This window comes from Cynocephalus volans, chromosome 1, assembly GCF_027409185.1.
Source record: "Cynocephalus volans isolate mCynVol1 chromosome 1, mCynVol1.pri, whole genome shotgun sequence".
NCBI lineage: Eukaryota > Metazoa > Chordata > Mammalia > Dermoptera > Cynocephalidae > Cynocephalus > Cynocephalus volans.
The window spans coordinates 23,261,949-23,288,065 of NC_084460.1; the positions used below are offsets into that span (position 1 = coordinate 23,261,949).

A 26,117-nucleotide genomic window follows, 5' to 3' on the forward strand; every position below is an offset into this window, starting at 1 on the left:
ATAACACCAAGGTCCAGGGTTCGATCCCTGTACTGGCCAGCCACCAAAAACAAAACAAAATAAAGGAATCAGTTATTGGGAAACTTTTAAGTAGGTTTGGAACAACTTAGGTATGTGAATCTATGTTATAAAACCTAAATACAGATGATTATTTTTGATTAAAATTTAACATCTGAATTGAGATGTGCTGACATGTAAATACACAACAGATTTCAGCCTTAGTACAAAAATAGAATGTAAAATATCTCATGAATAATTCTTTATATTGATTACATGTTGAAACGATAATATTTTGGATATACTGGGTTAAATAAAATATATTATTAAAATTAATTTTCACTTTTTATCATTTTTAATGTGGCTACTATAAAGTTTAAAATTGTGCCCATGGCCCTTGTTCTGTTTCTATTGGAGGACTCATATATACAGTGCACACCTGGTGCTTCCTGGGGCTATGAGCGTTCTGGTTCAGTCCTCATCTTGCAGGGTGGAAGCTTTCCAGAAAACATGGTTTGATGGTAGACTTTAATGTATCAGTTTCATATTTGCAAAATGTTATCTCTGTTACAGGTGTATTGCCCCTATCCTGCCCTGAAGGATGAGGGGCTCTTACTTTCTCCCCTGGGGCTTCTGTGTGGGGAAAATGATGGGTAGAAAGATGTTTTCTTGTGTCTTGAACCAATCAGTCAATTAATCAACTAATTTATTCATCAAGATGGAGAATATAGGAACTTCTGGTCAAGATGGTGGAATAGATGGTCCCCAGCATCACTCTCTCCCACAAATCAACCAATTTACAACTACGAAAAAGCAATGACAGCTAAGCTGGGGCCACTGGAGCTCAGGGGGAAAGGAGGAGAGACCTATGGAGTTCATGAAGGTGGGAGAAGCCACAATGAGAGAAAGAAAGAACTGCTCTGACTGTTTTGAGTCCCGGCCACATCCAGGCTAGAGCTGCTGAGCACACGGAGCAGGAGCCAGCAGAAGCCGCAGCTGTGCCCTTCGGATGAAGTTGCTTGGAGGCAGCAGGAGAAGAGGGCTTTGATGGCCCCCAGGCTAGCAAGACCACTCATAGGGTTCCTGTGGACCCACACACGAGCGAGGAGCCACAGACAACTGAAAAAAAGGAGCCACTCAAGAGACCAGTGAGTCATCGCAAGGGACCAGCACATGGCTCTCCCACGGGAGGTGTTTGGAACACAGGCTGTGGGGGAGAGGGACCCACCAGGAGAACACTGGGGCACAGCAAGGACAGCTGATCTGCCCCCCAATCAGCACAGGACCACTCAGAGGAGACTGGTCAGGAATATAGAATTGCATGGGGTGCAGTTTGATGAACAGACTCAGGCCCAGACCAGAGTTTCTACACAACCCAGGTGCACCGGCTCTCTCAAGAGCCAGAAGTACCTATAAAGTCAACCATTAAAACTTGAGCTGCACAAAAAGTATTCCCCAGGGAATCAGCAGCAAAGCAGCAGTTTAGCTCAACCACAGAGCTCAAGTGCTGGTCCTCACAAGAAGTTCCCCCACTTTAGAAGTAAGCAAAGGACAACAAGTTAGTTCCAGCAGAGAGTTTAAGTGGTGGAACAGCAAATAATCCAACATAGAACTGAAGGAAAAAACAGAGTAGCCACAACCAGAGACAAAGTTTGATATTAACTAGTAAAAGTCTCATTTCACCAAAGAACACCTCTAACACTTAGAAGGACCGGAAGTCCTCTGGGCTACCAAGCCAGAAAGGGGGAAGGGCTGGGGGCCTCAGCAATGCTCCCCCAACATCTGCAACCAATCCCAAAGGTGGGGGATGAGGACCTCGGCCATGCCCCCCTGACATGCACAGACAGCCCAGCAGCAACCACCAAGCTGTCACAGAAAGCACCCTGGGCTCTCCTGAGCTGGGGAGGTGGGAAGTGGAGGGACATGCTCCCCCAACATGTGCAACCAGCTCCATGATGACCACCAAGCCACAACAAGAAGGAACCCGGGTTCCCGAGCAGGAATGGTGGGGGAACGAGGGCTTTTGCCACACCCCCTGACATCTGCACCCAGCTCAGCAATGACCAAGCCACCTCTGGACGTCCCCTGGTCTTCCCTGTAGGAATGAGGGGTGTGCCATAGACCTCAATCCCACCCCTCTTCCTTCCTCCTTCTTCCATCCATTTCCTTCCCCTTTCCCCTCTCCCCCTCCCTCCCAACTGCTCTGCAACAGCATCCTAGAATGTAAAAAATAACATTAATGAAATTACATTTTCTTTTAAAAAAAAGATGGAGAATATAAGTAGGAAGAACTGGGGTTGGTTTTATTTACTTATTTATTGGTGGCTGGCTAGTATGGGAATCCAAACCCTTGACCTTGGTGTTATCAGCAGCACATTCCCCCAAGCAAATTAACCAGCTAGCTCCTGGGTTTGGTTTTAAATAGGGCCTATGATCAGGGTTCCTGGCAACCCAGTTTGGACAATGTGAGCTCAGCCCTGGCCCCAGATGATTGGTTATAGGATGGCCACCTGACCCAAGGTGCTAGCTGCTCTCCTGGGAGATAGGAGTAGAGACTAAGGGATTGTAGCAGAATCTGGCTGCTTCCCTGAACAGTGTAGCTGCACGTCCCAGTGATGGAAGTCAGGGCCACCATTTGCATGTGTCTGGAGTGCAAGAAAGTCCATTCTATGATGAAAGAGAAGAGGGAACCCCTCAGAGAAGACTTTCTGAATTACTGGAAGCCTTCCAGGCTCTGCATTTGCCTCTGTCTGAGCTCTATCTGCAGTTCTATCCCTGAAATTATCCAGAACCCCCCACATCCTCAGAATACATTCCCCTGAGAATATTCCTGTTACTTGCAAAGGAAAGAAGCTTTACCAGTATAGAATAGTGGCGCCAGAGTGGGAAAATTAATGGGAGAGGTTGTGTTTATATCTCAGGAAGAAAGAACCATAAGATATATATATATATAAAATGCTGATCAGTGGCCCCCTTGTTCGGGGTAGCTAACACCATTCTCAGCAACACCCTGCAGCTGCGTTTTGGGCTCAGTGTCTGGCCTGGGAAGCAGATCACCATTTATAACATTGTTTCTAAGGGAGATACAGTCCAAGACCCAAACAATGAATTTAGTAAAGAATGTTTGGCTTCCAGGCTGGATGAGCAGGTCGTGCTGTACGTTGGGGGGTTGCCACCCATTAACTGTTGGGCTCCCTTCCTCTTTGGCTGGGGACCGATCTGCAGGGTTGGGGGTATGTGTGTGTTGGGGGGGGGTGAATTCTGATAAGAGGATAGGCAACCCACAGCCGGGGTGCTCAAGGGCCTCCTGTGCACTGAGAGCCCCCGCAGGTCCTGGGATGGAGAAGAGAGGGAGGTGAAAGATGGACAAAGAACCTTGGCCTTTTTCACATTACTGTCACGTCTGCCAGCCCGCGAAGTTGAAGGGACCTGCTTAGCCCCTGCCCAGCTCAGACCCTTCTGAGCTTGGGCCAGGTCTCCATCCCGCTTAGCGAGGGCAGCGGCGATGGGGTGAGGGGAGCCAGATCATCCTGCCCAGCCCCGCACCCCTACCCGCGCCGCAGCCCCCAGCCCGGGGGAAACGTGGGCAGCGGAGCCGGGACTCGCAGCCCCAGCATTGTCTGGAGGGAGGGGAGAAGCTCCGCCCCCTGGAGGGGAGGGGAGGGGGGAGGAAGAAAGGCGCGGGCGGGGGGTGGGGAGAGATGGAGAGCGGGAGAAAGAGGAGGAGGAAGGACGGACGATCAGACCCGGTAGGGGCTGAGAAAGGCCGACGGGCGGGAGGCAGGGGGAGGGCTGGGCTCCCGACCCCAAACACGCGGCCGCCGTCTGCCCAGCGTGGCTGGACTGGAGCCGGGCCCGCCGATCGCCGGCCGAGGCGCGGCTGGATCAGCCCCTGGCCGCGGCGCTGCCACTTCCCAACTCCACGGTCCCCGCGGCGCGCGCGGTGCAGCCGGCCCGGGACGCAGGCAAGGCGCGGGGCGCGGGGCGCAAGGTGCCGGGCACGGGGCGGTGCTCTCCCGCGTCCCCCCACCTCGCCGAAAGTTTCCCCCGGTGGCGCCTGCCCTGTCTGGTCAGCCCCTCAGGCCTCTGCGGGGGGTTCCCGGGCGTGCGGACTACCCCGGGGGCCGCGCAGGCGTGGAGCCCCAGCCCGTCTGCCTTCAGGCCGAAGAAAGTTATGGTCCCAAGCTCGTCCTCGCTCTCCGACTCCTTGGGGTCCTCCCTTCTCTGTTCTAAGGGCGGCGGTGGGAAGGTGCCCCCACCTCATCCCCGGGGCCAACGGGATTCCCTGGCGAGGTGGGGCCAGTGGCAGGTGCAGGGATGGGCAGGCCGGTCCCCAATCCGTCCCCTTCTTCCCCGCGCGACGGACGGCTCCCCAGAGGCGGGACCCAGTCCCCGGCGCGGGGTGGCGGCGCGCCCACGGCTCCCTCTGCCTTCAGAAGGGCGCGGGGTGCGCAGGGGCCCCTGGTCCTCGGGGCACTTCCCCTTTGCAGTCCCCCGGGCCGCCTCCGGAGCCGGTGCCTGAGGTCGCTGGGGCGCTTGGCTTTGCTTCCTCTCTCGCCCCAAGCTAGGCTCGTGTCTTGAGCACTTGGCCACTTCTGCATTTCGAGCACTTGCTTTGCACTCAGCCCTAAGCTGGGAGAGCCCTGGGACAGCAGAGAGTGGCGGCGGCTTGACAGGGAGACCAGGGCTTCCGTTTTACCTCTGGGATGCTGTGTACAGCATGGGCTATGCACAGCACCTCTGCTCCCCAGCTACAGGAAAAGCTAAGAGCGAGGCTTCCTAGCGCTACACGCACAGTATTCGCAGCTGTCCGAATCTGCGTGCCTAGAACGAGTTCTCCCAGAGAACAGAGGCTGTGTCTATGCAGGCCAGGGTTATAGTGAGTACCTTACATGGGACAAATGAGCGTAAGAACTAATGAGCAGACAAATAACCATTTGTCCTGGAGCAGACCAGTTCCTGCCACAGCTGATCTTGGTACAATGGGAGGAAGGACTAGAAACCATGATTCCTTTAAACAGCTGGGAGACAGAGCCAGGGGCCTTCTTTCGGGAGCATCTGGATGAGGAATCTGAGGTTAGACTTATCTTACTTATCAATCGACATTTACTTACTGGGAACTTTTTCTGCAGGTGGTCTGAAGAATTAAGGAAACCTTTCATGGCTAACATATATTGGGTTGAGGAGAGTTTTTTGTTTGTTTGTTTGTTTGTTTTGGTTTTTTACACTTTTCTCCAAATGCAGTGTCCCAGAGACTAAGTATGGCACCTACTTGGGTAGGACCCTGGAGTGGGGCCATGGGTGTGGGCACCAGCTGTGTTTTCTCCACTGGATAGGTCAGCCTGCTACCTGGGAGCTGTGGCAGTGCAGTGGGCCTGGCAGGGTGGGGGTGGAGGGGTGGAAGAGGGCCTCAAATGATGGCTGAGCTGGAAGAGGTGGGGTAGTTTTGGTAAGCGAGGTGGTTCCTGCTCTGGGAGACTATGGAGACATTATTGCATAACCTGCCTGGGCACTGGGAGTGTGGACTGACAGTTTGGGAGTCCCAGTGCTAGGGAGGCTGGAAGGTGAGTCCTACTCCTCCTTCAGCAGATGGGAGAGCAGAGGTGGAATATTGGGGAGACACAGGACAATCCTTGGGGTCCAGCCTAGACATAAACTAAGTGCTCCACTACCCTCTTTTTTATCCTGCTGAAAGCCAGTTAGAATGATGAGGGGCACCTTGGAGGGACCTGGCTGAGGGGGCGGCCAGGGGATCTGAGGCCCCCAGTCATGCTTGCCTCCAGGGGAAGGTGGGGGGTGCCCTGTGCATGTGGCCAAGTGGGCCCGGGCCCGTGCTGTACCTGCATCTGCTGTATGTCCAGCCAGCATCCACCCCACCTCCTGGGGTTGCTCTCACTCTGGGCTGGGGCCCCATGACCCACCTCTCTGCATCTCTGCATGGCGTTTAGAACTTCTTTCCAGTTTGTGTTATCCTGGGAGTCAGTGAAGGGTGGTAGGCAACCCTACACCTTGTTTTCAACCCCTCAGCTCTCTGCCTCACTCTCCAGTGCTCTGGCCTACCTGGGACGTCTCAGTCGCCCACTGCCTTTTCTTTTACTTCTTGGTCTATTTCCAGGTGCCCTCGAGCCAGGCTTCATGTCTGTTGTCCTGTATGTCAGCTGCTTAGGAATGGCTGCAAAAGTTGGCTGGATAGGTGCCCAGGACTGTGCATCTTGGCATCTCTGTCACCTCAAAGGGCTGGGCAGTGGGACTTGCCAGAAGGGAGACTGCTTGTCAAATCACCAAAGAACTGTGCCCTGATTATTGCTTTCAGTCCTCCTGAGAATGCTTTGGCAGGAAGTGTCTTCACTCACTGGGAGGTTGGGTATAGAGGCAGGGCCAGGTTGCTGGACAGACCCAAGGAGAGGGTGGGAGATGGACTGGGTGATCCCACGGGCCGTCCAGGATTGCCCAAGACTCTCCTCTCCCCCAGGATGACAAACTGGGCAGGTCTCAGCAATGTGCTGGGAATGGAACAAGATGTCCAGCTTCTGTCTTCAAGCTGTAGCTACTGAGAGCTGCCACCACTGGGTTCACAAATCTAGGGTAGCAGTCCCCTTCTGCCACTCTCCACCTCTCCTGCCACTCAGGAGTATGATCCAGTTATCTGCCCCCATGACACACTGTCCTATATAAACACCTCTCTGCCTCCTAGAAGAATTTTTAAAAGTCTTTAAGGTGGGGTGAGCTCCTACAGGTCTGTGAGGGATGGTTTCGTTTATTTGGCCTCCTGTGGTGTGGGTTCCTGTGGAGGACGTGGCCGTTTGAGGGTGTGGGGTGAGTGGATGGGGCAGAAGTCACAGGGGAAGTAGGGTGCAGTAAACAGGGACATCCTCAGACTTGGCTAGCTAGGAGGCCAAGGGGTTATTTTTGATCATTCCAGGGATGGCAGACTCCAGAGCCTGTAATCACAGGCTGGTGTGGCTGTTGGGGATGACAGCTTAGGGCTGCGGAGCTCCTACCCGAGGCAGCAGTGGCTGGACCAGAGAGGGAAACCTCTCACAGAAGATGGGGGCTGGGAAGGGGTCTCTGCTGGTTCTTATGGGATGGGCTTTTCCTGTTCTTTCTATTGACAAAAATTGGCAGAGGGAGACCTTGTGCTTTCTTTGCACATGTCCACTCAAAGTGATTTAGCAAAGTAGATTGATTTCACCAGCATGGTGCTTTACCCATATCTGGCATTCACTCAAGTGTTTGCTTGATTGACTGCTCATTTCTATAGGTGTAAAAGAGTGCGGATTTGGGGTTTGAATTGCATTTTACCATTTCTAGCTGCAGGATACCAGGCAATGGAGTAGATGCGATCACTGTCCTGCCCGTGGTCCCTTGGCCTCAACCAATGGCTGATGGGAGACGATGTACAAATACTCCAGCTCCCTCACCTCTCTTTTGGGATAACTTTGGGGCATGTTCTGTGCTGTCTCTAAAAGTTGCCTGTGGGACTGAATCCCAGCTGCTCATAGCAGTAACTTGCTCCCTTCATTGGCTGCCTCTGCTCTGTCTTGCTTCCCCATTCTCCTTGCACTTGCCCCTGAATCCTTGTCTCCGGTTCTGCTTCTGGGGGAAACCAACCTAAGACAGGCCTTAGTCTGTAGTTAAAAAGTCATTTAAAGTCTCAGTTTCCCCAGCTATAAGATGGAGATTGTAATAGTTATCTCACAGTGATATTGTGTGGATCAAATGAGCTATCATATGTGTTCAGGCAGAGGCCTGGCACACAGCAAGCATTTAGGAAAACATTTGCTGCCTCATTGATTAATATCGAAGGGGGACTATGATGGTTTGGGAGTGTGTATTGTGATAGATCATGGGGAGTTACAATGCTATGGAGAGAGAGGCTGTCCTGTGGTTAGGTGAGGAAACCAGGGTTGCCTGCTCACGGTTTTCATGTCTAGGTTGTGACCAGTGATGTGCTAGTAACCAATTTAGGCCAGTTGAACAACTGGCCCTCCGAACGGCCCAGGTTTGCAGTGTTTGCCTATTTCTGTGGTGTAAATATTCCCACTGCAGCTGATTTCAAGCAACCTACATGGCACCCCTGAGCACGGACTTGGGAAGAGACGTGCACCATCAGTCTCAGAGCCAGGAGGAGCTGGCACTAGCACTCATCTGGCCATGACTGAGTGGAGACATGACCCCAGTGATCTCAATTTCCACTTTTGTACATGGGGGAGGGGAGGATAAGGATTGTACTCGGCATTCAAAACTGGGGGTATGTTCAAGCTGCCCTGAGCTAATCAAATCACTATTTGTGAGACACTCTGATTTTCATTTAGTGATTATTGTAATGTTTGTGCTTTGAGTCTTTCTGGGCCTCAGTTTCCCTGTCCCCAAGGCAAGGGATTAGATGATTCCGCAGGTCCCTTCTAGCCCTTGGTCTCCTTAGGAAGAGTCTGTTGCCTTCTCTTTCTGTCCGTACAAGAACAAAGCCTTAAAACAGAAAACCTTTCATGTGTTTATACTTGTGGTGTCACCATCTGGTACCTAGCACTGAGCCATCCTAGAGTCTTTCCTGATGGACAAGGGAGTTCAGTGGACATTAACCCAGCATAATTCTGCTTTTCCTGTATACCAGTTTCACTTCATGGCACAGGCATGGTGTGTCCCCAGAGGAGGCTTGGGGGACAGGAGCTGGTGGAGGGAGGGGTTGGTTTCTTATGGAAAGGACAGTCCCTACCTTTCTGAACCACAGCAATGTCATAGACACCCAAGTGGAATCCAAGAAAAGCCCATGTGGAGAAAGAGACTTTTATATGACAGAATTCAACATCCCTGTGCGGTTTTTTTCTTAATGGTCTGTTGACAACCCTCCCCAGGGATCCCCTGACTCAGCAATTCCATCCGTAGGAATTCATAGCCGTATAATTGGACAAGTGCAGAAAAGTATGTGCACGGGGATTTATAATAAAGGTAACAACAACAAAACATGGAGACAAAACGCCCACAATTATAAATTATGGAATATCACATAGCTACAAAAATATAGGATATAGATGCATCTCTGTCAACATAGAAAAATACGATATATTTCTAAGGAGCAGGTTACCAAAGTGTGCTATTTTTGCAAAATACACCACCTGTTTACGCGTGCATCTGGAACGATGTATGGCAAATGTTAATAGTGATTGTCTCTGGTTAGTGGAACTTTGAGTTTAATCTTTTTTTTAATGTGTAATAATTTATTTTAATTTTTAGTTTTTAATTGTGGTAAAATATACATATCATAAAATTTCTGTCAACCATTTTGAAGTGTACAACTCAGTGACATCAAGGACATTTGCAATGTTGTGCAACCATCACCACTATCCACTTCTAGAACTTTTCCATCTTCCCAAACAGAAACTCTGTACCTTTAAACAATAACCCCATGTTCCCTTTCGCCCCCCGACCCTGTAACCCCCATCCTATTCATCTTCTTTACGAATTGGCCTATTCTAGGAACCCCGTATAAGTGGAATTGCACAGTATTTGTTCTTTTGTGGATATTCATCTTTTTTGCTTACTTTTATTTAAAAAATAAAACAAATAAAAAGTGTTTATTTTACTTGTGTATTAGAAGGAAAGGGCAGCCCTGGGAGAAAGTTGTGGTGTTTGGCTTCTGGTGGTTTCATTTCAGGCCAGGCCACAGGGTCCTGGCCATCCTTCCTGCCGTGGGGCAGGTGTCAGGATTCCACCTAAATTTCCATCTGGTGGGACAGAGTTGAGGGGTCCAGCCCCACAGTTATGGACCACCACAGTTATGGCCCTCTGGTTGCTGGCAGCTGGCCCTCAGGCCCCAGGCCCCCTGCTGCTGGGTCGGCTCATCGCAGGGTTTTCAGTGGTGGTGGGTTTGGGAGGGTGGGCTTGTGGTTCACTGTGCTTCTGACACAGCCGCCGTCCTGCAGTGAGTGCGATCCAGACCAGGTGGAAGTGGGGTTGTTGAGACCAGATTCCTTAAAGATTGAGAAGGAGCCTCAGCCTTTCTATTTCAAGCATCCTTTGTGTGTTCCAAACCCCGTGGCTGGACTCAGCCTGCTCAGTGCCCCTCACAGTGGCCGTAGGCATGGCTGTTGAATGCTTTGTCCATGGGGGCCTGGGGTGCAGGGAGGACTTTACTGGTGGCATTCATGAGGAGATGGGCGGTAGCCTCAGATAATTGGTGCCCTCTTCCTCAACTCCGTATAGGATCTTACAGTCCGTCACCTGGACATTTGGGGCATGTTGCTATCCTGTGTATGTGGAAGGACAGTTGAGGGCAGGGGCAGGTGAGGCGGTGTGTGTGCTTCAGGTCATCTGAGGTGACAGGAGATCGGGAAGCTGCGGGACCCAGACTGGGAAACCAGGTCATGTGGCTCTATTCAGGGGTCACAGGAGAGGTCAAGAGGCTTTTCCCTGGGACACGTTGTTCTGTGGCAAATGCTGTAACTTTTGTTGAGTGAGCTCCTAAGGGGCCTGCCCGGTCCTCCAGCAGGTTGGTGAGAGAGTGTAGGGTCTGGGAGGGCTCTTAGGAATTCTCTGCCGGCTCTGCCTGTTTCCATCTGCCCGTGGACGGCTGCCCTTTTAATCCCAGGCAGTTAGGGAAGTGTGAAGAAGATTTCATGGAGATGGCTCTCAAAGGCCATTGTGAGCAGAAGTTAGGTTTCTCACGGTGATTTTCCTCTAGAGTTAGTCAGCTGGTCGCAGAGCAGGCAGAGGGTGTAAATGTGGTATTGTGGAAAACTTCCCCTCAGACTCCTGGAAATGTTCTGGAAACCCCCAGCCGTGCCTTCTCTCCTGGCACTATGAAGGGCCTGAGATCTGCTGTGTCAGGGCTAATTTCCCTGCGCACTTTTTGGGTGTGTTATTGGGGCTGAAGGAGGATGGATGTAAGATGCCCCTAGGGAGGGCTCAGAACTCGCTGGACCCTCCTTCACTCTCCCCTCCTTCCTGCTCCTCAAGTCCAAGGAACCTGCCCATCTCTGGGGGTGAAGGAGACGAGTGATCCTGGCTTCTGGGGTTCCAATCCTGTCCCCAAGTAGCAAGTAGAGATCTCTGCACACACAGCTGAGAGTCTCAGCCTGTAGCACCAAAAAAGGAAGAACTGCTGGGGTTCCCTTTAGGAAGGGATGTGAGGTCAGAGATGAGTCTCAGAGTGGCCTGTGACTTAGAAACCACTCGGTAAACAGGAAGTGTAGCTATCAAAGAAACCTGTGCTTGTAGGAAACAGGGACCAGAGGCAGCCCCTCCTCACCTGCCTGGGTCCATCAGTATGTCTCTGCAGAGCTGAGAGACTAACCCGCAGGTGGCTAGTGGAACCTCCTGCGTGACACAGGCCTTGGGCTCTCCCTGAGAGGTGGCCTCCCTGTGGGACAGGGGCTCCTCCACTTAAATCCCGTAATTACTGGACTGGAAGAAAGCTTGATTTGCTCTTCCCCAGGTAGGACATTACAACTACCCTATAAAATGGCCATTCGTTTTGAGAAATGCAGGTCAGGGAGTGTTGAATCTTCTTTGCTTTATTAGGGCCAATGTTGTCCCCACCAACTTCCCACTCTCCCCTTGGGCCACACCAGTCACGTGGAATTTCTCTCTTGGTTGAACTTTAGCTCAAAAGGGGATGTGTCTCGGCAGGGCCCTCTGGTTCAAGGTGCTGGAGGTGCTGCTTCCGGGAGGCCTTTCCTGGGGGTCTGTGGAAAGCAGGGGTTGAGCATTCTAGATCTTCGGTTTCTTTGAGCCAGAATCTAAATTCTACACCCCCACACACAGACCCCCCCCCCACTGTCATACCTATACATTCACTCATGCATGTACACACTCTCACAAACCCATACCTACACATTCACACCCACTGACACATACAGCTTTTTCTGTCAAGTTCTTACTTCCTTTATGCCTTTTTTTTGGTCCCGCTCCAACACCCTGGTTCTTTGAAAAGAGAGTAAGGGCCTTTGGGTTTCCTTCTAAACATCCATCCAAAAGGTCAAAAGCTCGTGGACGCTGGTGGGACTTCCCTGTAAACAAGTGGCTGCTCATCTGGGCCTGCAAGGCAATTGTTTCGGTGGTCCCAGGGGTGGCTTTCCTGGTCAGTCACCTGGCCACCCGCCCGCTGCTGTGGAGTGGCAGCAGGGCTTTTGGGCAGGAGTCCAGGGCCACTTCCTCAGGTCTTCCGCAGTTGCGTTGGGGAATTCAGACCTGTGTGTGCAGGGCCTGAGCAGGAAGGGCCAGGCTGGGGTCCGAGCAGGGGTAGAAAGAGCAAGGGCATTGCAGATGGATCTGCTTGGGGGAGCTCCGGCCTGGCCACCTGCTGCATCTCAGTTCCTCATCTGCGGGGTGGCCAGGCAGCTGCTTCCTCTTGGTACAGGAGCAAGGTAGCTTGTCAGGAGGAGCCTGTGCCTGCTTGTCAGGCACCAAGGCTCTTTCTGGAGGTGGTGTAGGGACCAGTTTGTGGGGCCCATAAGTGTGAGGGGTAGTTCATTCTCTAGACAGAGGGTGATATGAGAGGCAGCAACTCTGTGATTTCGAGTGCCCAGTTCCTGGAAAGGGATCCACTGGTCTGGGTCTCTCTCCCTGGCCCTGCAGGGTCCACTTTTCTTACAGCTTGTCTATTGGGCTGGCCACTCCCTCTCCTCCCTCCCCCAGGACTCCTGAGCCTGCAGGTGGCTGGTAACTGAAGCCAGCCTGCACCTACCTCCCCCAGACCAAGTCCCTAGGATCCAGCTCTCAGCCAGGGCACCAGAGAAGGAGCCCTGGGCCTCATGTCAGCTCTATGGCCTGAGACAAGTCACCTGAGCTCTGAAATGGTGGAAGTAAAGCCTTCCCTGCGGAATTCCTGGAGGGTCTAAGATAAAACACCTGGAGCCTGTTCCCAGCCACATCAGCAGCATCTAGAGCTTATTAGAAATGCATCTCCAGCCCCCTCCCCAGAATTACTGAATCAGAAACTGGGGGCAGAGGGGCCAGAAATCTGTATTTTAACAAGCCCTCCAGGGGATTCTGATACTCACACCCGAAGAACCACTCCTCTAGAATGTGGCTGGGTCAGCTGATTTTTAGCTGAGAGCTCTTTCTTCCTCTTTACCCCAAGAGGCTGTAACATATAGAGGTTCCACTTGCAGACGGACAGTCCTGGGTTTGAATCTCAGCTCTGCCCCTTCCTGGCTGTGGGTCTTTGGGCAAGTTACTTAGCTTCTTTGTACCTCAATTGCTTTACCTGCAAAATGGGGATAATAAAGCTTCTTTCCTAATGGGGTTGCTGTGGAGATTAAATGAGTTGAAGCAGGTAAGAAGCAAGCCCCTAGTAAGCTCTCGGTTATGGCAGCTGTCTGTTATTTACGTTCGTTCTTTTGTTATTGGCACAGAAGGCTCCCTGATTGTTCTGGTCCTGATTTGGGTGGGAAAAACATGTCGAGGACCTCCTGCAGCGAGCCCTCTGCTAGCTCTCTTGAGCTGAGCCCTTTCTCCCCTCCTGTCAGTGCTGTCCCTCCTGGGGTGCGGTGAGGTGACCTCTCCACAGACACTGTCCCCTCCTTCTTCCCTGATGCTCGAAATTCTTTTGCAGTTAGCCTTTTATTCAGTCAGAAGTAAAGCTGTGACAGTGCAGTACATTCACCCAGGACACTTGACCTTAGTTCTCCCTGAGTGGCATTTGGGGCTAGATCCTTTCCTGAGTGGAGTGGTTGGGAAAGCCAGGTGGGGTGGGGTGTGGGTGGGAGAGGGGATGAGGGAGGTTCATTTGAAGAAGGATCCGGGGGTGAGCAGGTCCCAGAGGGGACACAGGCCTGGCAGGTAAGTGGGACTTCTATGTGAGCCCTGTTTCCTCCCCAGGCAGCCTGAATTTTGCCCATGTCCAGGTCAGCTCAGGTTCGGGAACCACAAGATGGTATCTCCTGTCATCTCTAGACCTTGGCAGGTCCCCAGCCTGCAGCTCAGGTCTCCTTCCTCGAGTGGTGCAATAGGCTGGGGTTTCCTGTTTGCCATCGACACTTCTCCCTGCTCTGATACCAGGGGCTGAAGCGCACAGGGCTCCGTGCCCATGCTCTCTGCAGGGCTGTTGCTTGGTTTGCAAAGTTGGTTTCCCTCAGGGGATCTGCCCAAGTCAGTCTTTAACACTATAGTATGAAGTACTATGTCAGAGAACTTTCTTCTCTGAACCGGGAGATTCAGATTGTCCTCAGAGGGAGGGGCAGGACTCAGAGAAGAGGCAGGGGGACAGCCCCCAAAAGGGGAAGCTGCTGGCGTCTGGTGAGCATTTCCTTTGCATCGGGCCAGGGGCCCAGGGCTGGCTTCCTGGCTTCTATGACATAGCAATCTGGTTTGCAAGAAGGGCCCCTTTGCATTGTCTCTGTGCCTTCACAAACTGGCCCTCCAGGATGCTCTACGCTGTTCCCTTTCTCCTAGGAAATATTTGTAAGGGGGAGGAGGCACTAAATACCCAACTCTGTTTGCAAAATTTCAATCCTTCCTTTCCTGAGTACCTGCTTTGAAATGCATTTGGTGATATCCTCAGTCTCTGCAGCCCTCAGTCTCCAGGGGGCCTGATAAGTGGTGTGGGTTGTAGCCCGGATGCCAGGAGTTTTAAAGCAACCCCGCTGTCCACTCCCTTCCCTGCCCCAACTCTGGGAGAGTCTGATGAGCACCCAGAGTAAGGACCCCTGAGATGTCACGTGTCTCGAGGCTGCTCCTCGCCCACCGCCCATCCTTGGTTTAAGCCAAGGTCCGGCCAAGTGCCCGGCCCTCTCACTGGTCAGGTGGTGGCACCATGGGCTTTGCCACCCCGGGAATTCTCTGTGGAAAGTCCTCTCCTCTCCAAGCCTGTCTCTCCTTTCTCCCAGGTATACCTTCTCAGAGGCTGGGACTGCCTGGGTCCTATAAATTCACTGTTGCCCTCCCCTCCCCCACTCTACACCCTGTGCTGAGGTGGGGGTGGGGTGGGGCCTGGTCTCTGCTATACAACCAGGAAGACAGATGAGTAAACACAAAAAACCACCACCAGAGGGGGGTTCTTCATCTCACTGTGGACTTCCCTAGCAGGGATTGGCTGCCTTTCTGTTCCGCATTTGCCCCTCTCCTTCTGGGGATTTCCAGGGGACAGGTCAGATGGGAGGTGCTTGGTATTCAGTCTGGAGCAGAAGCTGTGCAGGGATGAGCCAGCGGCCTGGGGATGCTCTGAGACCTGGTTAACCCTGGTGTGTTCTCCAGGCTCCCTGACTATAGGCAGTGAGGGCACCAGAGATTGGAGGCACTGAGAGCTAAGAACAGAGGGGATTCTGCTGCCTTTGGAGAGAGCTCTGGATGCCTTTTCCCACCCCCTGCAGCTTCTTGACTTGGTGTTTGCTCTCCTCACAGGAAGCTGAGCTTGTGACTTTCCAGGGCGTGGACAGCCCTGATTTACTCTCGGGGAGGCCTCATGTGGGAGGCTGGAAACACCTGTGAGCAGTCTGTGAAAAGGAAGAGGAGATGATATTTTGTGCAACAGCTGCAGGGCTTTGTCTGGTCTGGAGCTCGGGCGAGTGTGTGCCCTGTTCCCACAGCCAGCCTTGCACAGCACAGCGCCGATCCTGAGGGCAAAGCTGTTTCCTCCCGGCTTGAGGGTGGTTGGAGAAGGTGACAGGGCCAGTAGGTGCTCAGTCCCAAACATGGGGCAGGTGTAGTGGATGCTGCTGGTACCCACCCAGGTCCTCTTTATTTATCGCGTGTTGTGAGTGTTGACCGCCAGCAGGTCTTAGCTGCCCCCTTATACTGAGAATTGCTCTTGCAGGGAAATGCCTGGGAGGTCACCACTTCCTCCTCCCAGAGGGTGGCCTCAACCAATGACTAACTGGCGTAGGGGTCCAAAGGCCTGGCCTGCTGATCTCCAGGTGGGACAACTCCGTGGTGCTCTTCACGCCCCACAGCTTCCCGTGGGATGAGGCTGTGGCTGGGCTCCAGCTGCCCCCACGCTGTTCCTTAGCTCCTTCTCCTGCCCAGTCCTGTGTCCCTAACACCCTTACAGTTTTCTCCTGAAAACACTCCCTCAGTAAACCATGTATGTGCACAAGAATCCCCCTCTCTGGTCCTGCTTCTTGGGGTCCCCTGACTTAAGACAGGGGTTAGCTGCCTTGGGCTGGCTGTTGACTCCACATCCTCCTTGAAGAAGTAATCACGATAATGAGGATGTTTGCAGGAGAGAGGGGCAGGCTGGGAGCTGGGCTCCTGGAGGGGAAGAACACACCAGACAAGACTTCTGTGTGGTGGTAAGTGCTGTGATGAAGGGCAGGCTGAGGTGTGTGTACCTGTCCTTCTGACACTGCCCAGGGGCAGCGGGGACAGGTTATAGGAGAAGGTACGTTTTGATCAGGGCTGGAGAACATGTGAGTTTGCTTGACTCTGAGGTAGAGCTTGAAAAGCAAGCCCAGAAAGTTCTCTGTGGCTGGAACGTCACCATATCCAATGGCCAAGGAACCTTCCCTTTGTAAAGACATTCTCTTGGGTCTTAGGGAAGGCTGTACCCCCAAGTTGTCTTTGAAGCCGACAGGAAGTCATGAATGGGTCTCCACATGGAACATACTGGATTCCACTGACAAGCTGATTGGCATCGTCCAGGCCTTTAATGGAGCTGAAGAGAATCCAGAACATTCTGCCAAAGCATGAAGCCAGTGCTGAAAGGGAAAACTGACTGGTTGGTGGCCCCAATGGAGGTCCAACATGACTAGGGCCTGGGAAGCTCATGTCCCAACTTGATATTCACATCGCTAAACATTTTAGCAGACATGCTTTGTACTTAGTAGGCATTCAGTGTACACTCTACTTTCTGAAGTGGGTTTTCTAAAGAGAAGATTAAGAATTCTCGGGGGGATAAATAGCCATGTTCATAGAGGGGGTTCAGTAGATGTAAATATGTTTTAGACTTTCCAAAAGTGGATCTATGTTAAAAATCTGCCCTTTCTTTTTTGTTCCCTTCCTTCCTCTCTCCTCCTGCCTTGATATGGTAAGCTATGAGGTGTTTCAATCTGTGTCTGAGATGCTGGCCCTGTGGAAAGCCCCTTACCTCCCTGCCTTGCTTTTCCTTCTACGGAGTCCAGGGCTTCATAAATTCTAGATAATAATAGGGATGGCAGAAAAGTTGCAACCAGTCAGCTGAGAGAATCCCTCTCTCCAAAGTTGCAGATGTTGGCAGGCACCCTCGGAGGAAGTGTCCAATTGAGTCCACATTCCAGCCCTGTAAATCATCTTCCTCTGACCCTTCTTTGTGTGAGGAACAATACTCTGTTTAAGGAATATCAGACTGAACTCTAAATTTCCGGCCCTTTGTTAGTGCTGCTGCTTTGTTTGCCTTGAAGTGTACATGAATTTAGCTTGGTTTTTTCAGCTGTGTGAGGGTAGCCAGTGATCGGTGGTGATGGCTGGAAAGTTAGTGAAGACAGACGCAGTTGTCTTAAGGCAGATGAAGAGGGGGTTGGGTCCTAGAATCACTTACCTGTAATTTCACTTCAACAATGAAGTTGGCTACCTAAGTGTCTTCCTAACACTCCTTCCCCAAGAAATGTAAAAGTAAGAAAGAAGATGGGAGAAATCAGGCCAGAGACAAAGATGGGGAAACGTGAACCTATAGGCCAGCTCTATGGCTGTGGTGTTGATAAGATCACCCAACAGGTGGAGTGTGACTGAGCCCTGGGGAATCCCCACATTTGGGCTGATCAGATTACTTGATTTTGTAAAAAATAGTTACAACGGGGGCCGTTATTCAAATTTCTCTCTCTGCAGAGATTGTCCCATCGCCTTCTGTCTTCTATGCCTCCCTCTTGTAAGGACACTTGTGATTACATTTGGGGCTCACCCAGATAATCCAGGTTAGTCTCTTCATTTCAAGATCCTTCATTTAGTCCCATCTGCAAAGTCCCTGTTACCATATAAGGTCACATTCGCAGGTTCCAGACTTATTAACTATCTGCATTTATTTTTCTCTGAACTATTTGTGCATGTCCTTTGCCCGTTTTTAGAATGAGTATCGGCTCCTAGCTGCCTTCCTTGGAGCTGCCTACTGTCTAACCCCTTTTGCTCCAATCATATGTTACATAATTGTCAATGGTCCAGAAAAAGTAAAGGGAAAGTTTTAAAAATCACCACTGCTATACACAAATGTTAAGCTCAATTTTAATGATATGCATGCTGAAGTATTTAAGGGAAAGTGACTGATGTCTGTAACTTACTTTGAAATGCATCAAAAATAACATAAATTGATGACTGGATAAAGGGATGTATAGATGGACAAATACGTGATGGAGTAAGCAGAGTAAATGTTAAGGATAGATTAGCCTTGGACACACGCTATTCACTGTCATATTTCTTCATCTTTACGTTTGAAAATTCTCAGAATTAAATGTTTGAAAAAATTTCTGGTAATGCCATTACCCCGGTAGAGCTGGCCTTTTATTCATGTGCGTACTCACATATAAGTGCCAGTGGTTCTCAGCTGGAGGCGATCTTGCCCCCAGGGGACACTTAATAACATCTAGAGGCTTTTTGATTGTCATGACTGGGGTGGTGCTGCTGGCATCTAGTGGGTAGAGGCCAGGGATGCTACTAAACATCCTCCAATGCACAGGACAGCCACCACAACAAAGAATGGTCCAGCCCCAAGTGTCAATAGTGCCAAGGCTGAGAAACCCTGACATATATATATATACACATATCTGAATATGTATTCATACATATAAATGTGAGCATATATTTATATATGTGCATATTTTACACATGTATATTTTAAACAAAATTGGACTGATGGTTTTGTAAACTGTGTTTTCATAATGTATTATTATTTTCCCAGGTAATTAAATTGCCTCTGGTATTATCATATTTTAATGGTGATCGCAGATGACATGCTGTGATTTATTGTGCCTAGCTCTATTTGAGCATTTTTAGGTGGTTTACTCATCTTCAGTATACCCCAGTAGAATGTGGGCTGTTCCTGTGGATGAATCTCTATTCTGTGTTGTAAAAGTCCCTTCAGGGAGGAGGACACATCTGTCATCCTCAGATCCAGCTTGGGTATCAACATTCTGCATGGCTGGGGCACTTGTTCTCGGACTGTCCAGGGGTTGTCGTCTTTCCTTTCAGTGTTTTTTCTCAGAGGCAGCAGTCAGCAATGTGGCCTCCCACCAGCCTTGGGTCAGCGGTGGGCAGCCCAAGCTGTGGATCTGGGGGGGATGGAGAGCCATGTCGTCCAATTTCATGTCTTCCCCAACCCCTCACTCTGCCTCACTGCCTAAATTCTGCATTTCCAAACACAACCTGACCTTACCCTCTGCCTTTTCCTTTCATATATAGGCCTCTCCTGCTGATGAAAAGAGAAAGGAAGAATGGACTACAGTCACCAAACTTCCCTAGTCCCATGCGGGCAAGATAAATACATTTCCAAGTAAGATTTTTTGCTGTAGTGTTGTGTCTGCAGGAGCCAGGCCTGTATTGAGATGCTGTGGGTGGATGGAAGCCAGTGGAAAAGGGGCCTCTTTCTGTGCATCAAAGAGGCAGGGCTCTTGTGCATGAGAAGGAGCCAAGCGGCTGAACTTGGACCAGTGGGAGCATCAGCAAGGCTGCTGCTGAGATAACGATGTGCCCCCAGAACCTGACCTAGAGAGTGAAGTACAGCGGAAGTCAAGACACGGCACCTTTGGGGGTTCAGAAGAGGTGGTGTCCTGGAAGGCTCTAGGAGGAGGAGTTGGCTGGTGGCTGCTTGCTATGGTCTGAATGTTAGCATCCCTCCAAAATTCATATGTCGAAACCTAACCCCCAAGGGGATTTTTAAAAAATTTTTATGAACTTAAAGCACCTATAGCAATAATAGAATATTGCTGGGGCCCAGAAGCCCCTTATGTCCATTTCTAATTACAACTCCCCAAAGTGAACTGCTATCCTGAATCCTGACACCCATTTTGAGCTTTATATAAATGGAACCATACAACATGTGCTCTTCTGTGTCTGGCTTCTTTCACTCAGCATAATACCGGTGAGATTCATCCATGTTGTATGTAGTTCATTCATATTTTCATCACTGTTTAATATTCCATCCTGCAACTATAGCTGCCTTTATTCATCCATTCCATTGTTGGTAGGAGTTTGTACATTTTCAAACATGTGATAAAGTCATGTCTATGAAACATCAATCCATATGGCCCAGGCCCATCCCTTTGAACCTTCTGAAAAGTCTAGAAGTTTCTGAGTTTCGTGAAGACAAAACAATCGTCCTCTCCTTACTCACAGTGTGCATGAGGGAGGAGAGGCTGTGGAGAGGCAGGAGAAACCTTGTCAGTGGGCTTTGAAGTGTGTTTGTCTCTCTGAATCTGAGACTTATTAGTGCCTGCTTATTTAGCTTGGGTTTGGAGCGTATTATCAGAGTTGCCAGGCTTTGTCAGCAGATGAGGCCTGCTTTGGTGTTCTGGAGTTGCTGCTTACATTGGGTCTGCCCTGGGGTGGTGTTTACTCTTGACCTTGATCTTGGGGGAGGACAGTAATGGAGTGGTAGTGGCAGAACTCTGTGCGTGCGTGCGTGTGTGCGTGCGTGTGTGCGTGTGTGCCCACACATGTGGACAAAGCCCAAAGTGAGGTGACTGAAGGCCAGGTTAGGGGTGAGAAAAAGAAGGAAGAGCCGTATTATAAGTGGCTTCAGCTGAGAATGTTATGCCTCTTGTATTTCTCCCCCTAAGGAATGAACTTCTCCTGCATCTGAAGACCTACAACTTGTACTATGAAGGCCAAAATTTGCAGCTCCGACACCGAGAGGTAAGGACTGTCCAGGGAAGGCCTGTAAGTCTCCTGCCCTGGTGGACTGCCTTTTCTTTGTCTCCATGTGCCCCGAGGTCCCAAGAAGTCCCTGCCTCTCCTGCCACAGTGAGGGGCCTCTCATTTAGGATGTTAGCAGAAGTCCTTAGGGTTCTTTGGAAGGAGACCTCAGGCCTAGTTTTGCTCCAAAAAGGATGAGTTTTTCTGTTCCAGAGACATTCCTATGGAAGCGTGGCTGGGCTAGCACCAGCCTCAGTGGGGTGATTCTCCAGAGGGAGAAATGACCTATTCAGATGGCTCCCGAGCAGGCTTCCTCTCTGGGCAATTTATGAACCCTACCCAGTTCTCTATGTGTACACATTTGGGCTCAAGTCCTATTGCTGCAGCAACCTTGACAAGTCACATAGGCTCTGGGTGGTAACTCTTGGCCCTCCCGGACAACTGCAGCAGTCTTGCTCGGCTGCCTTCATGGAATGTCTTTCGTTATCCTTCTGACTTTCCCCAGCCCCCATCCCGAATTAACTTACTCATCCTGTATCTATTTCTGTAAAGCTTGTTATCAGATAGATGGTGAGTTATAAAGGAGCCTTGCAGAGTAATTTATACTCAAGTGTTCTCAACTGATAAGGTATGTGTAATACTCTTTAATACCCATTTTCAAGTTATCAAGCTATGGCAATTTAATCCATAGAAATGGATAGTAGATGATGGAATTTCAGTGACTAAGACAGGCTGGATGGGGATAGTATGTGGGATTCAGTGGCCTTTCCTGTGTCCCTCAAACTACTCTGCTTAGGCAAAAATTATTTTGGGTTAAATTCTCTTCTACAGCCATGCGATGTAAAGTAATAATGCCTGCCACGACCAGCTGGAAAGCTATATATATAGGTACACTTACACAAAGCCTTTCTCCCCAAGATCCCCAAATGCCTAAAGTTGCTCCTGCCCTCTTTTTTTCTCCCGCTCCCTCTGTAAGGATGATCCTGGGGCCCAAGTTAGTTGCTCAATGGGCAAATGTCATTTTCAACCATGGGGCTTGTCCCGAGATGTCTCCATGACCCAGTTCTGACACCTGTAGACCCTGCCCATAAAACATGGGTTCAGGTTTTTCTGAGACTGGGGAAAGGAGGCCTTATCCTTTTAGACAATGACCCCGAAGCTTCTCCTAATTAGTGGCTGGGCCATGAGCAAGATTCTAGTCTTTAAACAGCTTTCCTGGTCTATATCCTATAGAATAAATCTTCAGAGTGCTCCATGATGAAAGGGTTTCATGGTCTTAAATGAGATCCACTTCTTTGAGATAGAACATGTAAATGCCCTTAGAAGGGTTTCACATTAAACTTCTTAGTCAAAGGTTGAGTATAAATGTGCAATTCCTGCAGGATTTATTCACCTCTTGGAGAGTTGTAGTGTAGCACATTAGCTTGTTTCAGGCTCTGAGAAGTTCTGCTGTTAAGAAATCTGATTAACACAGCCCCTCCCAGCTCATGATCACTTGACACCCCTTTTAAGGCAACTGTTGATCTGCTGGAGGAACTAGTGTTCTGTTAAATACAGTAGGGGAAATGTTTGAAATCTCCTTCAACCAGCGGGTTGGATTTCTAAACATGTGTATAGCTAAAGACCTATCACTTTCCATAGTAGCGGAGAGCAGAGTAGCTAATTCAAAAATTCAGTTTTTCCTTCTGTTAGCAAGGCTAGTCTCACTTTTTTGTTGTTGTTGTTGCAGCTGGCTGGTACAGGGGTCTGAACCCATGACCTTGAGGTTATAAGGCCCTGCTCTAACCAACTGAGCTAACCAGCCTGTACTCCTTTTTTTTTTTTATTCTTTGATTTTTAAAATTTTTTGGTGACTGGCCACTATGGGAACCTGAACTAGTCTCTCTCATTTTAAGAGATGTTTTCTACTTTCAAAAAACTGTTTATAATTTGAAATTTTGCAGCAACTTTTGTGCTAACCTGAGAGGTCAGCTTTGGGGTCTTAGGGAGGTTTACAGTGGAGCATGTCTCAGAGCTGGGGCGTGGACTGGGCGACTGCCCCATCCTGCGAATATAATCTGGCTGCCAGCTAGGATGCATGAAGGATGCTATCACTGGTCCCTTGGTGGCGTGCTTTTCTGGGCTTTTCTGTGGGGCTTTTCTGGGCTCACCATGCCAACTGCTTTGTGGGCAGGAAGAAGATGAATTCATCGTGGAGGGGCTGCTGAATATCTCCTGGGGGCTGCGCCGGCCCATCCGTCTGCAGATGCAGGATGACCACGAGCGCATTCGCCCCCCGCCGTCTTCTTCCTCCTGGCACTCCGGCTGTAACCTGGGGGCTCAGGGGTGAGTGGGAAGAGATGGGGCTGGGAGATGACTGGGGGGCCTGGAGGTTCTGTGTGTTTGCAAGCACGTAAATGCCGCCTTCTTCCAGCCAGCCTTGATCCCACCCCTGTTCCCACCACCTCCACTGCCCACCTGCTTGGGGCTTGGGATGAGAAGGGAGCAGACACTGGTGTGACCAGGCTCCCATCCTGCCACCACCATCACTGAGTGAGATCAAAGTGAGGAGATCTCACTCTGCTGAATCAGAAAGGGGATGTGCCAAGGCCTGGGTGACAGCGTGTCCTCCTTCGTGGCGAATTGCAGAGTCTCTCGAGGGTGTTGCTAGTGGCTGGCTAGGCCCAGCCTAGATTTCTGGCAGGACATCCCAGCGTCCTCCCCACTGGGACCACTCCTCACAGAATGACCCCACTCTGGAGATGCTTAGTGCTTGAACCTCACCAAAGCTCTCCAGGTCTTGGGGGGAACCTGGAAAAGGAAAAGGCATGGGAGGTCGGCCAGGGGTCTGCTCCTTCAGGACTCACCTGGAGCTGGGTTGTGGCGAGAAGGTCAATAGTCTGAGAGGTCCCCTCCCCCAGGTCCCCACCAGGAGGTCTGTGAAGACCAAGCCGGTTCCCCTATCCTCCATGGCCAAATGAATAGCCAAATACATCTTGTAAGATTCACTTTTTCTTGGCTTTCTGGGCCTTCAGTTTTGGGGATCAAATGACCGGCCTTGTTCTCTCTTGAAACTTGCTGATGCTGACGGCCTTCAGGCCAGAGCCCGGGTGGAGTGTGCTGGCCTCTCAGCCAAAACCACAGTGATGTTTTTTCTAGTTTAAATGAGAACCAGCCCCTCTCTGTTGGCCACATGGAACGTTTTGTTAAACTCCACAGCCAAATCTATCTTTCCCTGCAATTGAGAGAAACCTACAATATGGCCAAATCCTGGAGCAGATCTGGTTTCCTTCTAAAGGAATTTAAGGAGGAAAATCGTTGCCCATCCTGCTGGGCGCTGGGGTGTCTGGTCAAGTTCTCTGGTTTCATCTATCTTTGCTGGTTTCACACTCAGCTTTGCTTTCAGCACTTTCACTGTGTTTGATTTCCAATAGGCCAAACCCTTTCAACAGCCTGACCCTGACCCCCAGACCGTTATATTTCAATCCCTTAGTGAGATGATTTTTAAAATTCCATTTGACCATGTGGCCTTCGGCTGGGACTGCTAAGGGGTCCTTCACTCTTAATACTTGTTTATTCCGTTTTTCTGGGGCTTCAAGCTGGTCTTGGTTGGCCCTTGAAACCTTCAAATACTTTGAGAGAATTTTCAGGAATGGCAGAAAATGTCATCCCAGATGCCAGTCTGGAATGCTTGGACCACTGTGTTAAGAAGGAGACTGAGACCACTTTCTGCTTCAGCAAGAAAGAGGGCTTTGAACCAGGGAGTGGGACGTGGCTACTGTGGGTGCCAAGTGTTCGCCATTCCCAAGAGGCTCTGACCAGATCCATTCTGGGGCTCAGAAGTCTATGAATTATATTACATTAGGAAGTTCTTTCAGATTTTCAATTTTAGTTGTCTTCCCTTAAAACTATTGTCCCTGGAACATGAGGTCTATCTCTACCAGGCTTCATGGAGCCACCACTCTTCTCACCACGGGATGGTTGTAATTGGACATTAGTCCAGTGATTCTCTTTTCTGGCCAAATCCTCTATTAATTTGGGATGTGTCTCTCTGAGCTGCTCTCATTGTCCTTTTCGGCTTTGAGGAGTTATTTGACAGTTATCTTGGCAAACCCAGGTCTCTGACCGGCTGTCTGCTTGCGGCCCAGCTTGGCTGAGGCCTCTGTCCTCGTGACCCTGAGAACACTGTCATCGGTGTCTCTTCCAAAGCTGCCCTGACCCTTGTAGCTGCCAGCTTGTTGCTTTCCACTCCCTTTAGATGCAGAAGCAATTTATGAGTTATTCCTCCAACAGAAATGGATCTGAACTAGAATCCTGCTCTGAGAAACAAATGGCCATTATTTGGGTTTTCCAAACGAGCCATAGAACCCATCCGTGCTTAGAATCTCAGTGCAGGAAGCAACACACGGGTTTTGTTCTTCAGTGTTCTCCATCCTGGGCCTGATGAATTGGGTGCTTGTGTTACTGCAGATGCTGGGAGAGGATATCTTCTCTCTCCAGAGCTCCCCCTCCCCACCATCCTCAGCCTGGGAGCTGGGCCAGCCTCATGGGATGCTCAGCGCAGCCCACCCTGCATCCCTCATTGCTTGATGGGTGCCAATACCCAGCCTGGCACAAGCAAAGTGCTCCCCTTGCAGGAGTGAGGGGTTGCAGGAGTGGCAGCATCTTTCTGTAGGGCTAAACCAATCTCTCTTTTGTTTGTTTTCTGCCCCACAGCACCATCCTGAAGCCCCTCACCATGCCTGACATCCAGATCTCAGAGGTGGATGCACCCTCGGAAAGCAACCAGACACCGAGCCCCACAGGTACATGTGCTATGGGAGGAGCCTCCAGTTGGGGGCTTACTGTGAGGAGAGCTGTGATAGATATTGTAATCTTATTTATTTTTGAACATATAAAATTCACATGGCTCAAGATTCAAATAGTATTAAGGAAAACTAAAAGTCTCCCACCTCATGTGCCTACCTAGAAGCAACCTAATTGCATCCTTCCCATGGTATTCTATGCAAATACAAGCAAATACACACCCACATACTTTTAGGGTTGGATGTAATTCCTTTCCTTTCCCTTCTTACACAAGTGGTAGTATTTTGCACATTGCTGTTTTCATTTATCAACCTATCTTGGGGATTGTTCCCTTAAAATCCATAAAGAATTTCCTCATTCTTTACAGCTTTGCAGTATTCCATTGTTTGGAAAATGATAATTTATTTAATCACTCCCTATCGATAGACATTTAATTCATTTTCAGTCTTTGCTATGACAAACAAGATTGTAGTCAGTGGCCTTGGACATGTGTCATTTCACATATTTGTCGGTGTGTCTGTAGGATTCTTTCAAGTGGAATTGCTGGGTCTGAGGCTATGTGCGTTTGTAACGTTGATAGA

At 50.2% G+C, this 26,117-nt stretch overlaps 1 protein-coding gene across 1 annotated transcript in view; it reads left to right on the top strand.

The window, feature by feature from the left end:
* The first annotated feature begins 3,707 nt into the window (after positions 1–3,707).
* Positions 3,708–26,117, top strand: part of RASSF2 (Ras association domain family member 2) — a 28,437-nt gene continuing 6,027 nt past the window's right edge. The window contains exons 1-5 of the mRNA XM_063075399.1: positions 3,708–3,746; positions 19,300–19,390; positions 20,676–20,751; positions 22,925–23,076; positions 25,447–25,535. Of these exons, the coding sequence (XP_062931469.1) occupies positions 19,332–19,390; positions 20,676–20,751; positions 22,925–23,076; positions 25,447–25,535 (376 nt within the window). The 5' untranslated portion in view covers positions 3,708–3,746; positions 19,300–19,331. The remainder of the gene's footprint in view (positions 3,747–19,299; positions 19,391–20,675; positions 20,752–22,924; positions 23,077–25,446; positions 25,536–26,117) is intronic.